The sequence below is a fragment of the Acartia tonsa genome, chromosome 2, assembly GCF_053477335.1.
Source record: "Acartia tonsa isolate MP-2025a chromosome 2, ASM5347733v1, whole genome shotgun sequence".
Lineage (NCBI taxonomy): Eukaryota > Metazoa > Arthropoda > Copepoda > Calanoida > Acartiidae > Acartia > Acartia tonsa.
The window spans coordinates 14,453,165-14,480,022 of NC_137261.1; the positions used below are offsets into that span (position 1 = coordinate 14,453,165).

A 26,858-nucleotide genomic window follows, 5' to 3' on the forward strand; every position below is an offset into this window, starting at 1 on the left:
GTGACATTGAGAAGCACAATGGAGAAAGGTCAGACCAACGTATCAATCAAAATCAAAATAACAGTAGTGACTTAGATAAAGATACCTCAGATTTCAATGCAGACACCTTATTTTTCTAGAATTTATTTTTAATTAATTCCAAATAAGAAATCAAACATTAAAAATCGACCCACTCTATTTCACATAACATGTATTTTTCAGTATTATTTACATAAAAAGTATAATTTAATTTATTGTACCTGCTGTTATTTATTTTATTTATATGTATTTATATTTTTATAAAACAGTTCTCAAATTGCATTTTATAATGTGATTTTTTTCAGATAAAAATGTCAATTTTCAGGTTGCATTTGCTATGCTCAAAGTATATAAAAACTTCTAGTGCAATTCTTTATAATTTTGAAACACAGAGTTATAATTCATTACACATAATACATGATCGAACTTTTAGAGTTAATAGTGATAAAAATATTTCAAGAACATTTTCAACGTCCTGTTGTTTTTACAAAGAAAAAGAAACAGTTGAAGATAAAGTAACCACAATATCTTCCAAATATGCAGCCTTCAAAGAAAATCAAGAAAAGAAAAGAATAAAAAGATACAGTAAATATTTTTTAAAATTTTACAATCCCCCACGTCGGTCTATTAAAATGCATTATTTTATATTTTCCTATAATAAAACGTATTAGGTACTGTTGTGTTGTTTGAAGCTAAAAATCTCTGAAATAGCTGTATCGAATTGCCCTCTCCTGGAGGTTAGGTGTATTACATCTTACGGGGACATTGAACTGTTTATTACAGTAGTCCTCAAAGTTTTATTGTAACGTTTTCTTATTCGTTGGCTTAACAATTTTTGGGACTACTATTAAATTTTGATTGTTTGATTAAGGGGAGGAGGGGGGGAAGTTTGTACAGTTATAGGAAATGAAAAATCAGTACAAAATTTTGGCCTGGCCGTTTGGGCTTGTTTTTATAGTTCTCAACCTAATTCGTTTTGTAAACTCTCTTATTTGATTGGATCTACCTGTAAAACTTTGAAAATTGAACTTTAAGACTTTCCTTTCAGGGGCTAGTGGGGCAAAGGACCCCCTCCCCCAAACACTAAAATTTTTAAATGGAACCTTTTTTTACATAGATGAGTTGATTAGCCACCCCATATTTCAGTTTTGCACTTCACTTTTAGAGGCTTTTAAGGTAAAACAACCCCCCAAAATACAAAATTTATAAGTTTTGAGCTTACAAGCCCCTAGAAGTAAAGTGCACAAATGAAATATGGGATGGCTAATCAGCTCGATATCTTAAAAAATAAGCTCATGACTTAAAATTTTAGTGTTTGGGGGGGGGGGAGGGGGTCTTTTACCCCACTAGCCCCTAGAAGGAAAGTCATTTTAAGTATCAGCATTTGGGAAATCCATCAATTTATCAGCCATTGTATTATCCCTTTAGATACCTAGCAAAAATCTAATGAAATTATATTTTTAGATATAGGAAAGGACATAGACAAGAAATCTAATCTGCCACAAGTAGATGTTTGGACTGGTATTACAATCAAACAATTAGGAAAGAAAAATCTAAATTTTATTCTTGTGCAAAACTTTTAAAAATACACAGGTCTCCTTAGCAAAGCCTTAGATTTAAAAAAATCTCCAAAGAAACGGACAACAGGGCCTTCAAATAGGGTACAGTGGTGGTCAGAATCCGTTGGATATTAAATCTTAGCTGCTCCTTCTTGCCAGATATTGCAATTTGAAGTTTTGTGGTAAAAATGCCTAAAATTACAAGAATTCCAAGGATATATGCATAAGTGAACACCTTAATTCATCAAATAAAAAGGGTGAGTTTAACATTTGAGGAGTTTAGATATCTCTTTATATGTAAACTACACACTTCATCCCCATTTAAAACAATTTTTACTACTAAAAATGATGTTTTTAACTTTAATAAGAGTAATAATAAGGTACTATAAGCTTAAACTTTATTCTAAAGGCTGTTACCCTGGAACCAGTAGAAAAAACTTCAGTTTAAGTTTACATATGGCCCAAGTTACTTTTAGTAATTCTGCCCCCCCATACTCTCACAACCTACAAACTTTAGGGTGGAGGGGGGGAGGAAATAGTAATGCTATTATGTGTTTCTCAAAAACTAATTGAAGTATAGTGGAAAAATTTTTCCTGTAAGGTTTTTAGGCCAAAATTTGGAAAAGTTATGTTGACCACCTTCTCTCACCCCCCCCCCCCCCCCTGTCCTTACATAATTGGGAGGGAGGGGGGTGGTAGAAGATCATTCCAATGTGTTTAAAGAAACTATTAGAGATATATATTAGCTTTTGGATTTGAATTGTTGTTGGACCCAAAGCACTTTTACATATATTGCTGACCTCTTCCCCTCCCCTCATAAATCAAAAACATAACATTTTGTAAAGAGAGAAAGGGGGGGGGGAGTTGCAGTTGAAAGGGTACTACTTTAGTGTGTTACTAAGAAACCAATAGAATTATAGCAGCAAAGCAATATGCTTGAGATATGCTTTGGTAGGTCAAAAGTAACTTTTACAAATTTTGCTGAAATCTCCCTCCAAGCCTCCTTTCCCTCCCTATTGCTTTAATATCTCCCCCCACCCTCCAATTAAGTAATAGAACGGAGTATAGCAATTTTCTTGTAATTTACTTTGAAATTACTTAACACATAGAGGTCTTCTGGATTTAAACTTTAGTAGGTCCATAATTACTTCATACTTGAAAAAATATTGCTGACCTTTCCCCAACCTCAACCAACCCCACCCAGAAAAATTATAATGCTGCTTAATTTCCTCCACCCCCATAAAAAATATTAAAATATTGCTCTCTTTCCCCCTCCCTCTCCAGCTACCCTCCAGACAACCTCAACACCTGTGTTTTACTCAGGAACCACTATAGCAATAAGAAGTAAACTTTGGAATAGAGCTTTTAGATTTCCAAATTGCTTTATATGTATTACCTATTTAATGTTTTGGGAAGGAGTAATGGGTTGACAATATTTCTTTATTAGTCTTAATAGGTTGGAAAAGATTATGCACCAAAATAATTGTACTAGATTAGGAGGGTTGTAGTTGGAAAATAATGAAAATGGTCCAACTACTTGAAGTATTGTGAGAAAAAATTATATTTCAGGTTCTTGGGCCCAAAGTTTCTGGAAATATTGTTGACCCCCCCCCCTCCTTATGAAATCTAATTGGAAGGAAGTGAAGAGACAGAAGAGTTCTTTAGATATCACTAAAGAAATATATAAGCTTTAGCACTTAAACTTTAGTAGGCATCAAAATCTCTTACAAATATTGCTGCAACCAACCCCCTCCCCCTTCTTAGACCACAAATTATTAGGAGGGGGGCAGTGGATGTGTGTTACTTGGAAATCACTGAATTATACTAAGCAAACTTTGGATTTAAGCTTTTTTTAGGATATTAGTTACTTTTACAAATAATGCTGAATTCCCCCCCCCCCCCTCCATCTGTTGGAAATAGTGGTTAGTGGCATAGGTAAATAATATTGTATATTATTTAGAAACCTCTGGAGATATTCAGGGTCAATATTTTAACTTATGTAGGCCCATATTTACTTTTATAAATATCTATTCCAACTACAAACCTTCTAATCTAGTACAATTATTTTAGTGCATTACTATGCCCCCCCCCCCCCCCTCCACCCTAAAGTTTGTAGGTTGTGAGAGTATGGGGGGGGGGGGGGGCAGAATTACTAAAAGTAACTTGGGCCATATGTAAACTTAAACTGAAGTTTTTTCTACTGGTTCCAGGGTAACAGCCTTTAGAATAAAGTTTAAGCTTATAGTACCTTATTTATTAATCTTATTGAAGTTAAAAACATCATTTATAGTAGTAAAAATTGTTCTAAATGGGGATAAAGTGTGTAGTTTACATATGAAGAGATATCTAAACTCCTCAAATGTTAAACTCACCCTTTTTATTTGTTGAATTAAGGTGTTTACTTATGCATATATCCTTGGAATTCTTGTAATTTTAGGCATTTTTACCACAAAACTTCAAATTGCAATATCTGGCAAGAAGGAGCAGCTAAGATTTAATCTCCAACGGATTCTGACCACCACTGTACCCTATTTGAAGGCCCTGTTGTCCGTTTCTTTGGAGATTTTTTTTAATCTAAGGTTTTGCTAAGGAGACCTGTGAATATAGTATTTAAGAGGAAGTAGGTAAAGTTGTTTAAGGGCGGGATTATTGTTTTTATTAATAGGTAGATAGTTATTAATGCATATATGGCTTCCTCTGGAGTCTTACCTAAAAATGATAAACTTTTAACATAGCTTACTGTATATGCTAGAAGAATATATGTAGTAGTTAAAAAGGAATCTGCATAAATACTCATATTGAAGAATAAGGGAATATGAATTAGTCAATACAAAACAATCTTTTAATCTACAATAAAATAAATGAAATTCATATTTTTTTCTTGATAAGGTGTTCAAATGAAACGAGACACAGACGACATTCTTGAAATAATGTTTGGAATGAATCATTTATCCAAGAGAATAAGAAACACAAATTTTAGAATTGAAGAAATGCGCGACCTAACATTTATATTACTAAAGTTGGGCTTCAGAGCTCTATTCATAGCTGCTCCCAGCAAAGAGAAGGTTGAGAAAGTTGTGGATAAGGATGCCAAGAAACGGCCACCTCCCCTTCCAAATCAATTAGAACCGAGGTAAGATCTATAGAACTGTAAATTTTGACTGACAGAAAAGACTAAAGCAAATATGCTTTTTTTAGATGTATTTTTCATGACTTAACTTTGATAAAAATTAAATTTGTTTGAAAAGTAGGTACCTATTGATTTTTTGAGGACAAACATGCAAACATAAAATGGGGTCATTTTTATGCATATTTCTATAAAGTTGTGCTTATTAATTCAAACTGTTCATAATTATCACTATTTTATATTATGTATAATATACAAGTGTCAAAATTAAGAACATTTTGACTTAATAAGCACATTTGACTAACGCACAACTTTACGGAAAATACGCCAAAAATAACCCTCTTTATATTTCTAGACCACCGGTTGTAACTATAATGGGTCACATTGACCATGGCAAGACAAGTTTGTTAGATTATCTGAGAAAGAGTCGGATAGTGGAGGGTGAACATGGAGGTATTACTCAACATATTGGAGCATTCACGGTAAAATTAGGTAACAAAATCTTTTCTATCAAACAATTACCATAACATTAGCGTAAAACATTTAAGGAGGAAATGGTTAGATAAATGTATCTCCCCATCCCAAGGACCTTGTGCCGACTCTCAATTGGAATTTTAAAATTCAACCAATAGTGTAGGAAACATTAACACAGCCAAATAGCAGGAAACAATTTGCTAGGAGACGAAAAGGTCCTTGGAAAAGGTGTTTGGGAGTAGTTAACTGTATATACATTTATACTAAAGATCTCTTAGGTCCATAAAATCTATTTTTATGTTTGCTAACAAAGTATTAAATTAAAGCTCTAGTAGGTAGCTATTTTGTCTAAAATATACCATGATTTAAATGGAATACCATCAAACACATTTCTTAAGTCAAACAAACACAAAATAGGTACTTTTTGTAAGTAGGAATGGGGTAGGTAAATTAGAAATCATGTATCTTACTCGTCACACATTATTTTCCTTTCATCAAAGGCCGAACGTGTAAAAACTAGAAGGCAGATTTGTTTTATTGACATTTATCTTTATTCTGTGTGCCTGATTTAAAAATTGATCTTCCTTTGTAAATGTAAAATAAGGGGATTTTTTTCACAATATTCCGTATGTTAGAAGATTTAAAATAGGAGTAGATTTCCTAAAATTTGGTATTGCAGTTACTTTAATGGGGTATAATGTGGATTTGTGAAAAAACGGCGCCGCTCTCGCCGAAAATCATTTCAGACATTTTTTCATGTGTTTAATATTAAAATCTAAAAATAACAACTTTCTTAGAAAATACCTACCTAACAAGATTATTTTTAATGATCAAAATTTGTGTAATTTAGAGAGAGAAAATTGGCGGGATATTCCGTTTTTCGGCGTCAGCGGCGGCTTACCGCCGTTTCTTCACAGTTCTATATTGTACCTTATTGTATATATTGTCATACCAAATTTTAGAGTTCTACTCCTGTTTTAAAGTCTAAAAACACGGAAGATTGTAAAAAATCCTTTTTCTAGTAATGATATAAAAATGTCCTTTATTTCAGAAACTGGCCAAGCTGTAACCTTCATAGATACGCCTGGCCATGCTGCCTTTACTGGGATGAGATCTAGGGGAGCTAATATCACAGATATTGTCATATTGATTATTGACTCATGTGAAGGGATTCTGGAACAAACAAAAGGTAAACAAGTACTAGAACTTCAGTAGAAAATTTCATTGTTGTTTTGATCGAGTATTTAAAACTTCAGCACAAATAGATAAAAAGGTACCTATAGAATAAATTTGAACAAAAAAATTAATTAAAAAACTAGGTAACTGACCTAGAATTGAACATATAGGTTTAATAGACTAATATTTAATTTGCCTACAAATTTCCAAATTTAGCCTATTATCATAAAGATTCTTTGCTTTTTTTTACACTAGCAGATGTGCCCCTAGCATCTAGGGGCTCTCTATTCAAAGAGACCTAAAGGGGCTGTTAGAAAAATAGCTTAAAACCATCCCAACATCTAAATCTAAAAATGAAATATCCTAAAAAAACATCACGGGACCTTTTTTAAGCTTACCTATAATAGAGAACCAAATCAGTTCACTAGTTATTGAGATCATCTTAGACTTCAGACAATGAGAAACCCTTACAACTTTATGAAATAGGATTACTTACTTGGGTATACTTGTAGAGATTATCTTCAGTGTCCTCTGTGTAAGGCTCTGGCGAAGATTTCAGTTTCTTGTAAGGTCTGCTCTATCGTTCATCCACTGCACTGTTTAAGACTCTTTTTAAACTTGTGCTCTGGTAAATTAAATGTTTTTCATATCACCTGGGATTTTGATCCAAGTATCTGCTACTCGTACAGTAAAGAATTTTTTTCTTATTTCCAGGTTACTTCTTTCTTTCACTATGATTAACATTACCTTAAAATGTTGTATTTCAGAATCCTTGCGAATGATCCGTCAGGCAAAGGCTCCTTTTATCGTGGCTCTAAACAAGATTGATAAGCCTGATAGTGACGTAGACATGGTGAAAGAACAACTGAAAGAGGAGGGTGTGCTTCTCGAGGAACATGGAGGGGAGGTGCAATGTGTACCCATCTCTGCAAAACAGGTGAAAAGCATGAATAAAGTTCAATCTGCAAGCAAAATAAACCTTAAAATAATATTTAGGGGGCAGGTATATAAGTCGTCTTTACTACGAAGCATTGCTACTCAAAATCACGAAAAATGAGCTAAAATTACATAATATTTATTCGAATTAATTCCGTTGTTTGTTACAGCTGGGTTAAAAGTATAGGTATCTTGTTTTCTGAAAGATTTCTATCAGAAATAGATTTCAACAAAATTATTTGCCTTACCTTCAACTTTTCTGATATTTTAAAATATTTAATCATTTTCTAAAGATGTTATTGTATTTCTTTATTTTATTATGCATAGTTATTAGCAAAAAAAATAACGCCATTTTTACGTAAACTATCCTTTTTTTCTGGCGATAATGTTGGATATCTTTTCCCTACTTCCAATAGAGATAATTTTTTTGTACAGTAAAAGATTTTTTTGTGCTTAAGGTTTTTAACCTGTTTTGAAAAAGAAACATAATTCACAGTTGTTTTTGATATTCAGGGAACAAATGTAAACAAACTAGTTGAAGAGGTGTTAACTCTAGCTGAAATTCTTGAACTCAAATGTGATAAAACTGGTCTGGCTGAAGGAGTTGTTATTGAATCACAGGTCTGTTGATTTTAATTGCATTAATTTGGGTAATCTTTATATAAAAGTAACATGATCTCTGTCTGTCTGTGTGTACCGAAGAATCTCACTAACCACTTAACTGATATGGTTCTCATTTACAATGTAGCTTCTCATGGGAAGGTTTATAACTATTTGGGGCAGGGTTGGTAAAAACCCGGGTTTTTTTTTAAATAACCCAACCCATTGGGTTTTACCATAGGATCTCGCTAACCGCTTAATCGGTATGGTTCTCCTGTACAGTGTACAGGGTAGCTTTTCATAGGGCCAGGAAAGGTTTATTTCAATTTTGGGGGAGGGCACCACAAATTTCCTAAGAGAAATCTGCCAGGCCCCCCACAAAATAGTTAAAAATCTTCAACGAACCCGTGAGAAGCTAATTGTAATTGAGAACCATATCGGTTCAGTGGTTAGGGAGTTATTTTGGTACATATAGACATACATTCCATTACTTATAAAAATAAGCAGTTACAATGCAGTTATACAATAGTTAAAATAAAATGTTTTTATAATTTCTATTGTTTGTTTGAAAATAGTACTTCTTATGAGTCAAAATAGAGTTAACATTATCGACAAAAGGTACATTTTAAAAAAATCCGGGTTTTTTTGTTTTGTTTTTTTGAGTTAAAAAACCCAATAAAACCCAACTTGGGTTTTTTTATGCCAACCCTGATTTGGGGGGATAGTACCACCACTCTCCTAAGAGAAATCGCCACTACACCTTCCCCCTCCCCTCCAATAGAGGTCTCTAGGGGCGTAGCCGCTAGTATATAGTAAAGAAGTTTTGCTTGTTTGATCATGTTTTTCTAATTTTTAGGTTGAAAAAGGTTTTGGAAGGACTGCCACTGTATTACTTCAACGTGGAGTTTTGAAACCTTCTAATTTTATTGTTGGAGACAAGGTAGATTATTATTAGAATAGTTATTAGAATAAACAGCTTTCCGCGGATATCAAAATGTACATTATAAGATTAAAACCAGTTTTTTTAGCCCCGAGATGCCGAAGGCACGGGCTAAAATCTTTTTTTTCTGATGAAAAGTTGTGAGGAAATATTTTATATACAATTCTCTCAGATATATACCTACAATATAGATAAAAATTACTTTAAAAAGAAAATAGGTACCTATAAATTAATTGGAGGAAAACTTTTGTTTCAACTTTTAATAAAATGTTAATTTAGTCAATGTGTAAAGTACGATTACTGCTTGACGACCGGGGAAACCAATTAAAACAAATTTTACCAAGTCAGGCAGCTAAAGTGGTGGGCTGGAAAGAACAGGTCAATACTTTTTTGTTTTTAGATATCTTTAATCTATAGTGATAACGGTGTCCCAACCAATTCCAAGACGAATTTTTCCAACCGTTAAGAAACTATGGCAAATAAGAAAAAAAGGGAGGGGGGGGGGGGGGAAGGCAGATGGGACACTTTTTGAAACCCAAACTAAAAGTCAAAGGAACTTAACTAAAAAAGTTACATCACTGAAATTTTGAAACTGAAGAAACGACGGTGGTATCGCCGCTTTCGCCGAAAACGGCAGTTTTTTCGTTAGTGTGTGCCTTTGACTTTTAGTTTTAGTTTCAAAAAGTGTCACATCCTCTCCTTTTTTTATATTATGAAAAAATTTATAGCTAAAAAAGGGCTTTATAGAAGAGCAAGGATTTATTTATAAAAATAAAAAACTCTTAAGAAAAAATATTATTAGCTAAAGTCCGCAATAGTTTGAAAAAAGTAATATACTTGGGAAGTAAATAAGCAAGGTCAACAAATATAAACTCTAAGACTTCCTTTTTAGGCTCCAAGTGCCGGTTCAGAAATTTTAGGTGTTACGAATGAGACCAGAGGAAAAGAGGTGGTGCAATGGAGAAAAAATAAAGAAATGCAGGTGAGCGGTCACGTCTTTATTAACCATTTATATCCTTGTAATAGATTAATAAGTAGATGTCTATTTGTTTGTTTGTTTGTCTGTACCGAAGGATCTCGCTAACCGCTGAACCGACATTGTTCTCCTTTACAGGTCCTAGGAAGTTAATAACTATTTTGGGGTAGGATACCACCACCCACCCTCAAAAGAGAAATCGCCCAAAGAAAAAAATACCCCCACCGCAAAAAAAATATTTTTAAAACTAAAATTGAAAATGCAGGGGGGGGGGTGTTCGCCCACCAACCCTCCCCCACACAAAAAAGCCTCCCAATAATTTTTTTACTTCTTTTTAAATCTAAAATAAGATATTGGGTTATCGAATTCAACTCCTCCCTCTTCAAGTGCCCCTAGAGGCCTCTAGGCTAGTTTATAGATATATACATTGTTTGTTTATGTTTATGTTTATGTTTATGTTTATGTTTATATAATTCTCATGGCCCCTACTGGAGCATATCGAGAATATTAGGGCATCATCAAAACATGTTAATTTTATCACAGCGTAAACACACACTCCTGTGTTGTGAAGCTTATTGCCTAGCAATGTTGGTGGGCTAGGTAGACAGAGACCTCCGGCTGGAGGCCTTGTTGTTTTAGTCCAGTTGCCAGGTACAAACTCCACAGATGAAACAAATGTTGTAGTCTAACTTTAAGCGCCCAAATTACTCCATGGCATACATCCTTATCTGAATGGATTAAAGAACTGGAGCCCTGTACACGTGTAACACAAAACTTTGTGTACAAAAACATTGCTATTAGCTTCAATCACAAATCACAATAATTGAGTACAAGGTTTTATGGTACAGGCTAACAGAGGCTCCAGTGATTAGTTTAAATTCATAATTAATTAAAAATGTCCTTCTTATTATGATTTAGAAATGGGATGCCTTATTATTATACTTTATGGATAAAATCATAAGATTGATAAAATGGATTAAAATTAATTAAAATCACTAAAATGTCTTTAAGATAATCTCGATAAAATAATATATAATAGGTTGGATGTTTTGGCTTTGATTTTCTTAATTGTAAATACTCATTAAATCTTCATGCTGCAGTGAAGTGGATCCAAGCATCCTAAGATAATAATGCAAGTTAGAATCTTGGATTATTACGCATTCCTCCTTCTTCTCCTTGTGTGTTTTTTAATTTTGAATATCGAGATTTAGGCGTATCCCTATCACTGGAGCATGAAAACCTTACCTCTTTTTCTGATGACATGGATCTTGTTACCACTCCTGTCCTCAAATCTCTTTCAATTGGTAGTTCTTTTCTAAGAGGAGAAACTTTCTTTTTCTTTGTTTGATTGATTTCATTTATAGGAGGTGGTAGAATACTTTCTAGATTTTGACAAATGTTTGTATCAATATTCAATCCATGGTGGTCATATAATTGATCAATATTTTGTACCATATTCATATCTGTTAAGGTATGATCTAGATTGTCTACATCCACGTCATAAAACACCTCATCATCGCTGTCACTGTCACAATAAACAGGACTATTTATGTCAGCACCATGATCCCAATTACTGGAATTTGATTCACGTCTATTGGTCAAATTTGAAAGATCAACATTTTGTATTAGGCTCGTTGTTGACTGATTTGGGGAGCAAATTTGGTATGATTTTGATTGTTTGGCATGTTGTCTTTGTCTAATTTCCCATTGTTTGAGAGCTTTGTAAGGATCATCATTGTGTTTCTTGTCCTCACATTCATCATCAGTTTCAACAGAGAAATGGTTAAATGCAGACCATTTTGGAATATTGTTTTGTTTGTAAGTTTGTTTGTCAGTTTGTGTGTTTGTTTGTGCAGGTATAAACATCGACCTAGAATTAACAATAAACACATCACATTTTCTTACAAATCTCGGTTTTGTTTGAATTCTAGCATTTGGAGACAAAAATCGAATAATTTTGTTTATTTGTAACTTATCCTCAAATATTTTAGTTACAAGAAATGTTTCTCTAATGTTGTGTTTGTTGAAATCCGATTTTATAGCGATAATATCTCCAATTTTAAATTCTTCACATATTTGTTTTGGACTTGCTTTTTGTAGATTATTTATTTGTTTATTTTCCTTTTGTTTAACAAATAAATCTTTGTCTTTAAAGTGCAAGTTTTTATTGGAGATATGTTCTCTAGAAAACAAAATTTCATGGGCTGACAGTCCTCTATTTCTGATTAAGGCATTCATATTTTTGATAGCCGCAGCTAAAACAGCAGAATTAATTTGTGTTGAATGTGGGGCAATTTTTACAATTTCTTTTTCTAGCTGTTTTATTGCGTTATCAACGGTGGCTATTGAGTTTTTATTGGACGGGTCAGTTGGCTCAATTTCAATATTTAGTTTTATTAACATAGGACATTTGGTTAAAGCTTTGAAACCAGTTGCCGAATCAGTCCTTATTATGACATTATTTTGGGCTCTAATCGGAGTTATAATTTGAATAATGCCATCGCGTAAAGTGTCAGATTTTTCGTCTGCTATTATAATTGCATTTGTAAATGATGAAAATAAGTCAGTACATACCAGAATTTTTTGTTGGTGTCTTCTGATAACATCCACATTGAAGATACATCCAGGGTGTTGAGGGTCACTGGAACTCTGATAAAAAACATTTTTGGGTATTGTTTTGTTAGCCTGACAAATAATGCAATTATTAAACGTATCTTGAGCAATTTGTTTAGTATGAATTCCAAAGAAATGTCTGTTAAATGTCTTTTCAAGTTGATAGATAGATAAATGTTTATCGTCGGCTGTGTGTAAATGGGTCATTACAGCGGGTACAACATCTTTTGGGACAACTATGCGATGTTTTGTTTGAGTTGTATTAGGTATTTTGTCAACAACAACCAATAGATTTTTAGCTTGACAAGCATTAAAATACCGTTTGATGTCATTTGAGTTTTGTCCCTTTTTAGCAGGTTGTTGGCCAGATTTTAGTCGTTTAAAAGCCTCTGAGCATGCATAGTCATTTTCTTGTAATTTTCTCCATGATTCGATTGTACCAAAAGGAATTTGATTTTCGACATTTATGTTTTCAAGAGAGACATTAGACATTTCATGAATATATTTACATACTTGACACTGACCGTCCTTGCATTGTGCTGGATGACGAGAAAGAAAATCTGCGGCAATATTGTGCTTAAATTTGCCAGATACATGTTGGATTTCAATTTTGTATCTGTTTACAGAGCATAGGAAAGCAGATATTCTAGCAGAGTTAGAAAATTTACCGTTTCTGATTAAAGATGCTGCTTCAACAACTGGTTTGCTGTCTGTTAGAACCAGGGTAGGTTTAGAGGAGGTTAATATATAATGTGAACATTTTTTTACAGCCGTAGCTAATGCCAAACATTCTCGTTCACATGGAAACCATACCTTTTGTTGGTCTGTTAGTTTGAAACTGTAAAAAATGACCGGAAGTAGCTTGTTGTCTCTAACTACATTCAAAATGAAACCAATTGCTGGATTTTTTACAGTGGCATCTGGAATGAGCACTAATTGTTCATGCTTTTTGGGTAAAGTTAAAAATCTTACCGAATCTTTTGCTCTGTCCGCCGCAGTTTTGAAGGCTTGTACCAGGGCTTCTGTCCACACCACTTCAGCTTTACTGTCCTTGACACCTGCAACAAATTTGTCAAAGGGATCCATCAAAAAAGCAACGCCTGGCATGGCAATTAAGAAAGTTTTATAGATTCCCATCCAAGATCTCAAATCTCCAATTGTCTTTATGTCTGTGTGTTTAATCTTGGTTAAGGTTAATTGCCTATGAGGATCTGGGGAAATGGTGCCCTGTCTTACAGTCCATCCAAAAATGGAAGCCTCTTTGGGGAAAATTCTAACTTTTGCTGGGGATAATTTTAGATTAGCATTAGACAGCCTTAATAGAACTTTTTCCCAATTATTTATAGCGTCATCCAGTGTCTGTCCACCAATCAGTAAGTCGTCCGCTATCTTGATACAGGAACCTTCCATCAGTACTTCACATAAAACCTTAGACAATAATTGATTAAGTTCTTCATCTTGATTCAGTAATCCCTGCGTGGATCTGGTATACACCCTCAGACCTTTGAATGGGGAATTGATTGCCATGTATCCCCAGTCACGCTTATGCAGATGGTTTTGAAAAAAACTTTCATATAAATCAGCGTAAATTACAAAGGGATTATTAGCAACAAATTTAAAAATTTCATTTTGGTCAGGGATTTTTGTTTGAATCTGTCTACATAAGTTATTGACCGAATTTGCAGCTGTTAAAAATCTTACCTCATTTATGTTGCAGTCCTCCATAGGTTTGTCTCCAGCTCTGGCCTTTTTCTGCAGGAAACATGGATGTACACATCGGACTTGCACGTCATGCTCATATGGGTCAGCAAGGACACCCATTTCGGTAAGCTGGTCAATCTTTTCTTGTAGCAATTTATCACTATTTGATGACCATTTTGGTATGTTCACCCTTGTGGATTTTGGCCTAGTATCATCAGCCCAATTGATAGATACCAAATGTTTGCCATAGAATCCATTATATCCTGTTAAATTACCATCAAATACCTCTTGATATTTCTGGTGTATCTGATAAAGTTTGTTGTATTGTGTTGTGGACAAAGTTTCTTTTATATTATCAACGTTTTTGTTTATTAAGTGAATTTGGTTTTCACTTTGTTTAACCTCTGTTGGATTGTGTTTTGTTGATATTATATCATCCATGTTTATTTGGTTGCATTCAGTAACGTTGATTAGGTTTACTTCTTTTCCAATGTGAATTGTTTTGTTTGTTGTGTTGTGAAGTGTAACACATCCATCTTTATTGTCGTAGATGTTGTGTGTTGGCCAAGAGTCCTCAATGTTTTCAAGTCTTGGTTCGATACAAACTTTTTCTGAGGTAATTGTTGGTGGAAGTGGAATATTGATATTCTGGCCAGGTAACAGGATATCTGATTGTATGTTGAGGTTCGATAAAGTAATTAAAGCTGCTGAGTTGGGTTGTGTTATTGGGATTGTTGGATTTGTTTGAAGAACAGTGTATTTTCCATGTATTGTTATTGTATTTTTTGCTGGTCTTTGTATAATGTCGTTTTCTATCATAAATGGCACACCTCCATAGACATCTGCTTTTAAGTTTTCAACGACAAGACCTTTGAATTTTACAGACCAGTTATCCCGGAAAAGTGTTTCCTCAACGTAGCCAATAGATTTCACACTAGTTTTATTATCAGCTAGTCCTGCTGTCTGATTATTGTTCCATATCTTGAATTTATTTTTCACGGCACATTCATGTTTGATAAAAGATCCGGTGGCTCCGCCGTCTAGTGTGATGTGTAATGCTTGGCCTTGTTTGGTGAACATAGTTAAAATTTGTGATTGTTTAGGTTCTAGGACTTTTGTAGGTTCAGCTCCGAGGCCAGCCATTAGAGGCTGGCGTTCTAGTCAATCTTCCTGATGGTTTGCATGTTCAGTGTTGTAATCATTGTTTGGCATTTCCATAAACAACTCTTGAAGTAAGGTTTTTTTTCTGCATTCATTTGAGTTGTGGCTATTGCAAACAGATGGAGGTAATTCGAGCGCTTCACATATCTTGCAGTTTTTGTTGCGAAAATTTGTTTGTTTTGTAGCACCACCATTGAATTTTGCCGGTTGTCTGTTTGCAGATCTTGTTTGCATTCTAGGGTTTCTATAAGACATAGCATTTATGTTTACAGTTTCTTGTTCTATGTCTGTATCATTATGATGCATATGACAGGCTGAACATGCAATATTTTCCTCTCTATCGAGGGAAGCTAGTGCCCGTGGAATATACGAGAAAATTTCTGTATGCAGATCCATAAGTGTTGTCCCATCATTCATCCTATGACCAAAAATGCGGTCAATTTCAGCCGGGAGACGTTGATCAATTCTTTCCAAGGCAATTTGTATCAGGAGGCATTCAGTAGTTGGTGAAATTTTCTCATCCTCTTTTAGAGTTTGTTGTTTGTATTTAACAGTGTCGCCAGATTTCATCAAGTTACTCTTGAAACAGGATCTCAAATCTGAGTAGAACTTGTAATAATCAGTCATGGTTGCCTTGTCAAATCTTATGGAATCCATTCGGTGAAAATATCTACCTTTTCTCTGTATTCCATATCTTCTTTCATGTAATTGATGTATCCATTCTAGGCTGGAGGATTTTTCTAGGATATCATCAAAATCACCTTCATCAGAATAACGTGCTATTATTCCTAAGAATGTTTCAAGGTTTATATTCCTTTGGGCTAGATGTTCTTTAGCTGTAATTCCATCAGGTTTATCATCATCTTTCAGTTTTGATATTCTGTTGGGGTTGTCTTCCATAGGTGTCCAGGTAGGATATAATCCACCAGGAAAGTATTCACGGTATTCCGCCGTTTGTTGGAGAAAGATTTTTAATGCCACCTTCCATTGTTTATATTGTATGGATGTAAGTCCAGTACTTGGAAGTTGATTAGGAGGTTCAACTCGGATTCTTGAAGTCATGGTTGCCGTGTTCAAGATATTAATCTTTATGAGAGGTAGGAAAGGTTACCGCTGCCACCACGTAAACACACACTCCTGTCACGTAAACACACACTCCTGTGTTGTGAAGCTTATTGCCTAGCAATGTTGGTGGGCTAGGTAGACAGAGACCTCCGGCTGGAGGCCTTGTTGTTTTAGTCCAGTTGCCAGGTACAAACTCCACAGATGAAACAAATGTTGTAGTCTAACTTTAAGCGCCCAAATTACTCCATGGCATACATCCTTATCTGAATGGATTAAAGAACTGGAGCCCTGTACACGTGTAACACAAAACTTTGTGTACAAAAACATTGCTATTAGCTTCAATCACAAATCACAATAATTGAGTACAAGGTTTTATGGTACAGGCTAACAGAGGCTCCAGTGATTAGTTTAAATTCATAATTAATTAAAAATGTCCTTCTTATTATGATTTAGAAATGGGATGCCTTATTATTATACTTTATGGATAAAATCATAAGATTGATAAAATGGATTAAAATTAATTAAAATCACTAAAATGTCTTTAAGATAATCTCGATAAAATAATATATAATAGGTTGGATGTTTTGGCTTTGATTTTCTTAATTGTAAATACTCATTAAATCTTCATGCTGCAGTGAAGTGGATCCAAGCATCCTAAGATAATAATGCAAGTTAGAATCTTGGATTATTACGCAGATATAAGTACAACTAATAGAATATTCTTCACATTAACGGTTTTGTTAAAAGTCTTTAAAGTTTATCATATTCTTTCTTGAAAATGTACAGGTTTCTTGCAGCTTTTACGTTATCTGGTAGATTGTTCCATAGGTCGATGACCCTATTGGAAAAAAAAGTTTTTGTAGACATCTGTGTTTACCCGTTTTTTCTTCAGGTTGAGTGGGTTGGCAGCTAGTCTAGTGACTCTTCCCAAATTAACATTTGCTCTTGTAAACCAGATGTTTTCTTCAACTTTGTCAACTTTGTTGAGAATTTGTAGACTTGGATCATGTCAAATCTGGTACGTCTGTCCTCCAATGATGTGATTTTTAGTTCCTTCAGTTTATCAGCATAATTTGAGCTATTTAAGCCACAGATAGAGTTTACAGCTCTCTTCTGGACTTGTTCTAGTATTTCAACATCTGCAGCAGTCCAGGGGTTCCAAGTTACTGTAGAAAATTCCAGGTGGGGCCGAATATAGCTGTAATGAAAAGCTTTCAGGGTCTGGTTGAGAACAAAGTTGGCTTTTCTTGCAGCTTCTTGACATTGTTGCGATGGTTTTAATGTGCTGGAGGTTAGAATACCAAGATCTTTTTCACTGTCAATTTTCTGGAGTTTAACATTGTCAATAAAGTACTCAAATTTAGGGTTTTTACGTCCAATATGCATAACTTTGCATTTACTTTTATTGAATTCCATGCCCCACTGAATACTCCAATTGAAAAGATTATCAAGTGTTGTTTGAATAATCTTTCTGTCCTCATCACTGGTTATTTTGTGGGCTCCTTTGGTGTCGTCTGCAAACTTTTTCATCAAATCTATAAGTATTTTACAATCAATATCATTGATGAAAATTATGAACAGGATTGGACCAAGGATACTTCCCTGTGGTACACCTGAAAGAACTTCAATCCATTCTGAGAACACACCATTTAGGACAACTCTCTAAATCAAATATGTTTTAACTTGAGAAGTATTTATATAGTTGTTTTTTAACATTAGTTTATAACATTTTTATTGTCACTCAACCATTTAATTTTATAAAGGAGAATGCAGAATTACAATTAGAAACTATTGAACAGAAAAGAAAAGAACACCATGAAAAATATACAAATTTAAGAAAAGTTCTAGCTAAACGTGGTCTCAGAAAAGCTAGGTAAATTAGTTAATAGCATATCTAATAGAAGCTAGCAATCTTTAGGTTGACCTCTGCACTGTTTGGGAATTTCAAAATAAGGGCTTCCGAATTTTTATTTGGGGGGGGGGGGGGATTTTAAATAAGGAGATATCCTGTATTTTTACTATATAAACTGCTGAAAGAAATATATGAGTGGTGAAATAGAAAAACACTCCTGTATTGTCTTTTATGTATATATCCTTTCTTGTTTTCTCAGAATAATTAATTTTTTATAATTTGATTTTAATAGCAAACAAGGGTGAAACATCCATAAGAAGCGAAGTTTAAAAATTATGGATGAAAATCGGGAAAAAATCGAGAAATTTACAAAAACTTAAAAATCTAGCATTCCAGCCATTATTCAAATCGCAATGAAACTTGATGGACATATGTAATATTTGAATTTAATCAATCCTTAAAAAATCAGCCGTCCATCTTGAATGGAAGACGAGAAAATCACGAAAACTCTAAAATCTACGAATCGATCTAGCACCCCAACCAATAATCAAATCTCAATGAAACCTTGTGGAAATATGTAGAATTTTAACTTATTCAATCCCTGAACAAAATTCTACTTTAATAGGAGCCGAGAAAATCACGTTTCCCCTTTAGCGTTATGGATTGACAGACAGACAAAGTGAATTATAGAGTAGCTTCCCTACCAAACATATATATTTATATGATGTCTGTTTTTTTTATGCAGGTTTGACAATGAATTTAATCCACGATTAAAAGAATCCGAGGATGATTCTGAAGATCCCAAAGTTTCTATTATAATCAAGGGTGATGTAGATGGCAGTGTAGAGGTAAATATTATATTTAAAACTATATTTTAGCATCAAATAATTGAAATAAAAGCACGTCAAATAACCTGTTGCCAACCTATTCAGAGGTTTATATTCTGCATTGGATCCCCTGCTAAAGAGGGAGGGAAAAGACTTTAAAATGTGATGGAGGGGCCGGGAGAAATGAAAAAAAAGAGGGCTGAAGACATTTTTTCCAATTTTCCCCCTCCCTAGGGAAAAAAAACTAGAAAAAAACATGGGAGGGGTAACAAAAAATGAGTTAAATGAATATTAAAAATGAATTATTTTGCATCTGGGGGAAAAATTCATCTTGTGCAAATTATACATCCCTCTAAAAAAATTGAAATAGTCTTGTTTTAGGCTATTTTGGATTGTTTGGAAACGTATACCTGTCCAGATGTTGAACTGGATATTGTCAGCTTTGGAGTTGGAGAGGTAACAAGCAGGAATATTAAAGGATAAGACAGAGGCCGATAAATTGATGTACATCCCAAATGATAATGCACAAAATTACCCCTTCTATAGATTCCAATTAGTAGCTAAACGTTTAGACACTCATCTTAATTAACCAACCGATCCCAAAGTTGTTGAGCTATCTAATGAATAATAAAACGGTATTATAAAACTTTGTGGACTATTGAAAAAAAAACATCCCAATGTCTCCTCCCTCCATGGGTAAGAAGAGACTGACATAGTGCCATGTACAACATTCAAAGTAGCTCACCAGAACCTTAGGAATATATTTTAAATTATCAAAAAGCTTTAAAAATTGCCTTCAATGGCAATCCTGAGTATGTTAGAACATAATTTTGTGTTTTTTAAGGTGAGTGAATCAGATTTAGTGATGGCTGAAAAATTCGATGCAATAATCTATGCTTTCAATACTTCTGTTCAACCTAAAGTGGCAAAAGAAGCTGAGACTAAAGATGTTTCCATCAGGTTAAATCTATTTGAAATCTAGTCTTAATTATCCTATTATTTTAGTCTGAAGCTTAAGAACTTAGGAACTATTGAACCAATTGGGTTATCTGTTTTCAAAAAGCTTCACATAGTTATTGAAATGGTATTAGGCTATTTTGTTTTCAGATCTAAGTCTTGGGGTAGTTTAATCTTTTTTTCTAGCCCCTCTTTGCCCATTTGAAAATAAATTCTATGGACGCAGCCGCTATTATTTAAAAAATTACTACAACTTTTTCCTTAGTTGGCGCAACAACAACAATCTGATTTTGAAAAAATAGTTACCCAAACTTATTAATTACCCAGAAATTATAAGCTTTTAAAGAATTAAAAGTATCAAACCTACTTTTAACATTTTCTCTCAGTATTACATACAGACAGACGGACAAAAAAAAGTATTGATTGTTTGTTTATAAGTAAAAATAGTCGAAAAAAAAATAAGAAAGTTAAGCCAAATACCTAAGAAGCTAAAAAAACCATAAAGCTGTTCAGATAGACATATAACTTCAGTTATTGAGTAGCTTTGTTTCTTACTCTTTATCATGCACACTTTAAATATGAATATTTTTTATTCAGGCAATTTAATGTTATCTACCATTTAACAAATGACCTCAAGAATGTTATCAATGATGAAATGCCAGAATTTGAAGTTGAAGATATTACCGGCAAAGGAACAGTTCTTCAGGTAATATAAGCTGTTGTTGTGTTGACTGCTTTGTTCCTATTTATACGGAGGAGATACACAGGGATCTAAAGGGATAAGACTATGGCCAATATATTAATGTACAACATCCAATTCCATAATGTTTATACACAAAATTACCTATTCTGTGCATTACAATTATTGGTTGAACCGTTTGGACACTCAACTTCATGACCCAGCCATTCAAAATTCTTTCAAAGTCACCAAAGCAGTTAAGCCAACGAATAAGAAAACGTTATTATAAAACTTTGGGACTAGCGTAAAAAAATCAGCCCTATGTCCCCTCCCTCCCTAGCCTAGGTTGGAGCTTCCTGTCTCAAATCTAATATATACTTAGTTTGATGAAAGATTTACTTTAATTCGCCTTAAAGAACGAAACCTATTTAGTAAACGTATGGTTCCAGGAATAAGGTATAACCAAAAAGCGAAATAAATCTAAAATAATATTTAGGGAGCAGATGTAAAGGTCGTCAATTGAATTCTACTAAGTGTTACTTTTGGCCCCCAACGATATATAAAATTAGAAGGGTTCTTGATTTTTTTTTGTTGGTATAAGCTGAGGTGAATTCTTAAAAAAACTTTTGCCCCACTAAAATTTTAGTGAGGCAAAATTATCCCCTCTAATTTTTTTGTTTGTCTCACTGATTTTTAAGTTTTTTAAGAATTCACCTCTGGTTTGGTTCATATGTACCTAAATTAATATTTTACTTGAATAATTTAAGAGAAAGAAGATATTGTATTTGATAAACAGATGCATGAAAGTTTTAAATGCCCATTTTTTAATTATAATGAAATGTTTTTCAGGAGTTTATTGTTACTATTGATAAGAAGAAAGTTCCAGTTGCGGGAACTAAAGTCATTCAAGGTGATTAATTATGTTTTAACAGGGCGATTGTGTGGAAGTTTTTTTTGAATTAGATGTTATCCTTGTAATAAAGTAAAACTATCTCTGTCTGTCTGTTTGTGTGCACCGAAAGATCTCGCCAATCACTGAACCGATTTAGTTCTCCTTTACAGGGTAGCTTCTCATAGACCTTTAGAAGGTTTATAAAGGTACGAAGAGAAATCCTAAAAAAAATTCCCCCCCCACAAAAAAAAAAATAATTTAAGTTCCTCTTTAAAACTACAATTAATAGGAGGGACCTACACCCCCCACCCCACTCAAGGGCATCTAGACTAGAGGCCTCGCTAGTAACGTCTAAATAGTAGATTTGCTAATAAAAATCTGTTTTTTTAACCATGCACATGAGATTTTCATGAAAAATAAATACTTTTTTTGTCAGGAAAAATCTCTAGAAATTCCATGGTGAGAGTTGAAAGAAACGGAGAGACTATTTATGATGGCCCTCTGTTAATGTTGAAACATCATAAGGTTTGTTTTATACAAATTTTGTTACTACATGAAGTTTATTGGTTTTATTTAATAAAAGCTAACTATCGCCAACCCACCTAGCCCGCTGGGGTATGCACTTATTTGCTGAATCATTTCAAATAATTACCTAATCAATAGACACAGTGTATTCAATTGGAAAAAACCTACGAAAAAAACAAGCAATTTTAAGTAAGTTTCCAAATCAAAATAGACCAAAAAAGGACTAAAAACCTCATTTCCGCAGGGTTTTTCTTACCTAACCTAACCTAAAAGTAAAATTTCTGATTTTTTTCCATTTAGATGTAGTAACTATTGGACTAGGCTTGTACCAAGTTTCAAAATTCTAGCTCAATATTTGGATCTACTGCAGTTCACGGTAAAATATTGCTGGTAAGCAATATTTCCAAAAATTTATGAATTTTAAAGGCTGCTAGCTGCCAAACGGCTGAACGTACAGATCATGCCCGCACACTGTTTAAGCAACATAAGAAGGCCTAAAAATAATCTGGAATAGCCATAATCAATAATGCATGATTATCTCCCAGTGCAGAAAAATGCGCGAAAAAGACCTATTTTACGCGTTTTTTCTTCAGTAAAGCTTTCCCTGTGCATAATTGGATCTTGGTTGTTCCAGATTATTTGTAGGCCTTCTTATGCCGCTTAAAATGGTGTGCGGGTATGATCTGAACGTTCAGCCGTTTGACAGCTAGCAACCTTTAAAATTCATAGATTTTTGGAAATATTGCTGACCAGCAATATTTTACCGTGAACTGCAGTAGATCCCAATATTTAAGTTCATTTTGCTCACGGTTTACGAGCATCCGGCACCTAGCACCACCCCCCCCCCCCCCCTTCCACCCTCTAGAATAGAGATCAAACAGTATCATTAAACAAAAGATAGAAATAGCTTATTGGTTAAAAACTTAGAATCATTATATTTTTCTTTTAATCATACCCATTCCACATGAAATGGGTAAACTCAATGTTTCCATTATCGCTTTGAAACCGTTAAACATTAAAACCAGTTAGCATCTCGGGGCTAAAAAACTGTTTTTTATCCTAAAATTGTCATTTTTGTATCCGCGGAAAGCTGTTTATAATACGATGCGATGAATAATTATTCCAGGATGAGGTTGATGAAGTGAAGAACGGACAAGAGTGTGGTCTCAAAGTTGATGATGTCAATATAAATTTCAACACCGGAGATTCAATCATTTGCTATACTAAAAGATTGCAACGAGAAAAAACCTCCTGGGATCCTGGATTTTAATTTTGTTAAAGTGCCTAAAGGAAGCCTGCAAGAAATACAACGCTCTAACTGCTTAAAGACTGCCACAAGTAGACCCAATACCCCAAATTAAAATGTCATTTTAAAAAGCCTTTAACTTTTTTTGGTTATTGAAGCCATCAGCTTTAAATACTGGGTATTACTTTTGTATCTACTTGTGGCAGTCTTTCAGCAGTTAGAACGATGATTTTCTTGCAGGCTTCCTTTAATATTAACCAGTTTTGTATCGCATCCGATAGTTGTTTGGAAATGGAAGGTGATGGAGTCGAATCTCGGCCAAAACTCATTATGACTAAAGATGTTATTTATTGATATTAAATAAATGACATAAAAAGTAAGAGGTAATGGAATAGGGCGAGCCGTTAAACTACCATTCAAAGGTCGTGTAATCAAAGGATAAAAGTCGGATTAAATGGATAAATTGATAGGTAATAATACAATAATCTAGATATATTTTGGTTTTATAAATAATACACCGACGTTTGATATGTTAAAAATTTTATGATTTATTCAGCACTATTTTATTGCTATACCTAGCTTATTATTTATTTCAGAAACAAAATGATTTAACTAGGTACCAGTAGAAATTAGACTTTGAATTGTCAGATTTTTTGTGATGTCTGGTGCAGGTGGTGACAGGAGGATGTCATTGAACCAGGATGAACAGCCAGCTAATGATCCTGCAAATATGGATCCTCCCATCAATCAGGTGCGGTGTGAAAATACAGAGAGGCAGTGGACATTGACCTGTTTATTACACTAGTCCTTGAATTTTTTATATCTTTTTTTATGCGTTGGCCTAACAACTTTCATTAAATTTTGATTGGTTAGTTCATTAAGTTGAGTATCCAAATTTTCCACCATTAGTTGTAATCTACCGAAGGGGTGATTTTGTGTACATAAATTTATTTGCCATAGATTATTTCATGTCTTGATTCCTTGAGTTTAAACTTGATACCCTCTTAAAATTCTACTCATTGAATAGTCAGCGTAGATCATTTTGAAAAGAAATCTGACAAGTGAATGGTTTTGCAGGGGTGTATATTCTACAAAATTGACACTGCTAAGGGGGGGGGGGGAGAGATAAAGAAATAAAAATATGTGGTTGGGGGGGGGGGGGGGGGGAATGTAAAAATTAATAGAACTGAAAACAATTTTTTTCCATTTTTCTCCCCTCTTTGGTGTAAAAAGCTAAAATAATACGAACGAGGGGGGATAATATAAATAAAATTTAGAGTTCTGTAAATATTTTTCCATTTTTCTCCTTCCTCGCAGGAAAAATAACAGGAGGGGAAAAAATATGGGGGGGGGGGGGAAATGAATCTTGTGAATGTGCAGAATATACACCCCTGGCTTATTATTTATATCATATAATTACAACCTACCCAGGTGACTTCAAAGAATGAGACTTAAATCTACCCAAACAATTTCTCTTTTGGTATAAGAAAAACAATATATTTTGTTTAGGCGCTGATGTACAATCGTGGGGCAGCTAATCAGCCCCAAGAGGATGGTGAAGTTGTTGCCAATCAACCTGCTCAACAAGAGGATATTGTGCAAGGTAAACTAGAATTCCATGTAAAGGGATAGTTGCAAGAAATGTATTTAAATTAGTGAGGTTCATAAAGTACCTACCTAAGCCTTAAAATATTTTTTTGAATATATTAATTAAGGGGAAGCAGTAGAAATATTCGAAAGAAAAATTCTAGAGGTGCGCCTAAATATGTCAAAGGGAATAGTTGCTTTAGCAATATTGCGTAAAATTATGAGCAAGCGTCCAGTCAAATGCGCTTATTAAGTCTAACTGTACTTAATGTTGATCAAACGCGGAGTATAATCAAAAACATATTTAAAACAGTTAAATTCCCTTTGTGATTGCTAAGGTTACCATATTTAAAAAAGATCACTGGCATAAATCACAAGAATAACGTTTTACATTAGTTTTCATAGAAAAGTACCTAAATAATATAATAAACAATATCATATAACTAATTCTTTAAAAGTAGAACCCAAACGACACAGCCGTAATTAAGATATTTTTTTTCTATAGACAAGCTGCAATTACGTTTTCCTATGAAGTGCATTGTTGAGCTCAGAACCTGATTTTTAAAAATAATTTGAAAATAATGTGAAAGTAATTGTTCGTTTTTTTAAGGTCAGGTTAGGTTATATTGGATACTACGTAACCCCGTATGGGTAGGAACTCTATGAATAAGTATAAAAATACTTTATCCATGTTTTAAATTCTCAAATAAGTAGAGGGGGATGAGTTCTTGATATGCACTTGAGGAAAAGTATCTAATATAACCGAGAATTTATTTTCAGTGGCTAATCAGCCTGTGGAGGATGTGGAAGAACAAGTACTGGACAGAAATGCAGATGTCTTAACAACAGGTATTTTTAATCTATCCATCCAGCAAACCCGCGACCGTGGCTCAACACGTAAAGCATCCGCTCGTCGTCGGGAAGGTTATGTTTCGAATCTCGGGCCGACACCGCGTCATAACTAAAGACATTACAATGGTTCCTACTGCTGCTATGTCAGATGCGTGACATAATTAGTTAGAGTAGGGGGAATGCCTTGGCTCAAAACAGGCGCAACTCGTTACCATGCACAGTTGGGACTTCTCAGACAAAGGTCGTGCATCACAGAGAGTTGGTTGTCTGATGGATGTTACTTCACCTAATATCCTTGGGTGTTTGTACATAGAAGGGTGCGTAACAGTCATCCCTAGTTCTCCTGGATTGCTGGACCAAGACCAGGACCTGGACAGTACATTAAGTCGAAAAAGGTCCTTGACTGCAATCCCGCCCGTACGAGCTACTAGCGGTTACGCCCCCCCCCCCCCCCCAGAGGCCTTTAGGGGCACTTGAAGAGGGGAATGTGTAAGTGGACCCTGTCGACCATCTTTAATCTTGAGCAGAAAAATTTGGATCTCATCCTTGTTCTTATCTTTATTTAGATGATGGACCAGAAAGAGAAATTGATCATGCTATCAGGCTGGAGGATGATCCTAATGAGCCCAGCAACTTTCAGGTAATGAAGAATAGTTATTAATCGCATCATAAACAGCTTTCCGCGGATATAAAAACGTACAATTACAGTGTGTTTTTTTATGAGAACTTTTTTGAAAGCAATTTTACCCCACTTATAGTTATCAGAATTTAATGATTAATGGCTTATTTTCTTCGTTTTTTAAGGGAAATTATGAAACAACCAAAAAAAATTACAGTTTTTGTTGAAAAAGTATACAGTAAAGTTGAAAATTAAAAACTTAGGTGTCAACATCTAAAAATGGTTTTAGCGCATTTTTCTTTTGTTCAAATATTCTACCTTTTGCAAGAATGGCTGCAAAACGCTTCAAAGTTGAGATATAGAGCTATAAATTTATACAGATACTATTGGGGACATGTACTAGAATAGGTCAATCAGGGAGAAAGTACTGGCCCCCCATAGTCGACTACTGAAAATCCAATTTTGAGCATAAGAAA

The 26,858-nt window shown here is 34.2% G+C and overlaps 3 protein-coding genes across 7 annotated transcripts in view; all 3 read left to right on the plus strand.

The window, feature by feature from the left end:
• The window catches only part of LOC145305194 (uncharacterized), a 35,527-nt gene extending 35,197 nt beyond the window's left edge, over window positions 1-330 (plus strand). Inside the window, exon 20 of the mRNA XM_080146747.1 lies at window positions 1-330. Within this exon, the coding sequence (XP_080002873.1) occupies window positions 1-119 (119 nt within the window). The 3' untranslated portion in view covers window positions 120-330.
• Window positions 320-23,928, plus strand: mIF2 (mitochondrial translation initiation factor 2). 5 transcript variants are annotated; one of them, XM_080146796.1, is made up of 19 exons: window positions 320-603; window positions 1,483-1,558; window positions 4,465-4,710; window positions 5,060-5,196; window positions 6,230-6,367; window positions 7,122-7,291; window positions 7,804-7,911; window positions 8,747-8,830; window positions 9,110-9,208; window positions 9,723-9,812; window positions 18,110-18,219; window positions 18,944-19,046; window positions 19,407-19,481; window positions 19,870-19,985; window positions 20,580-20,688; window positions 21,511-21,571; window positions 21,990-22,078; window positions 23,205-23,358; window positions 23,565-23,928. In XM_080146796.1, exons 1-18 carry the CDS (start codon window positions 330-332, stop codon window positions 23,346-23,348), a joined length of 2,229 nt encoding a protein of 742 aa, XP_080002922.1. In that variant the 5' UTR covers window positions 320-329; the 3' UTR covers window positions 23,349-23,358; window positions 23,565-23,928. The 5 variants fall into 5 exon arrangements, with proteins under 5 accessions (XP_080002922.1, XP_080002931.1, XP_080002903.1 ...); XM_080146805.1 differs by having other exon boundaries at window positions 23,586-23,928; XM_080146777.1 differs by having other exon boundaries at window positions 23,205-23,375; window positions 23,565-23,697.
• LOC145305183 (BTB/POZ domain-containing protein 1-like) overlaps window positions 23,907-26,858 on the plus strand; it is a 22,582-nt gene continuing 19,630 nt past the window's right edge. Inside the window, exons 1-4 of the mRNA XM_080146734.1 lie at window positions 23,907-24,075; window positions 24,834-24,927; window positions 25,692-25,760; window positions 26,330-26,403. Coding sequence (XP_080002860.1) covers window positions 23,983-24,075; window positions 24,834-24,927; window positions 25,692-25,760; window positions 26,330-26,403 — 330 coding nt within the window. The 5' untranslated portion in view covers window positions 23,907-23,982. The remainder of the gene's footprint in view (window positions 24,076-24,833; window positions 24,928-25,691; window positions 25,761-26,329; window positions 26,404-26,858) is intronic.

Excerpts from the sequence above, each read along its gene's own strand:
- mIF2 (XM_080146796.1), top strand. The coding sequence starts at position 330 with ATGTCAATTTTCAGGTTGCATTTGCTATGCTCAAAGTATATAAAAACT. Across the intron at positions 604-1,482 it reads GAAAAGAATAAAAAGATACA|ATATAGGAAAGGACATAGAC; the intron begins GTAAATATTTTT and ends TTATATTTTTAG. Across the intron at positions 19,047-19,406 it reads ATGTAGATGGCAGTGTAGAG|GCTATTTTGGATTGTTTGGA; the intron begins GTAAATATTATA and ends GTCTTGTTTTAG.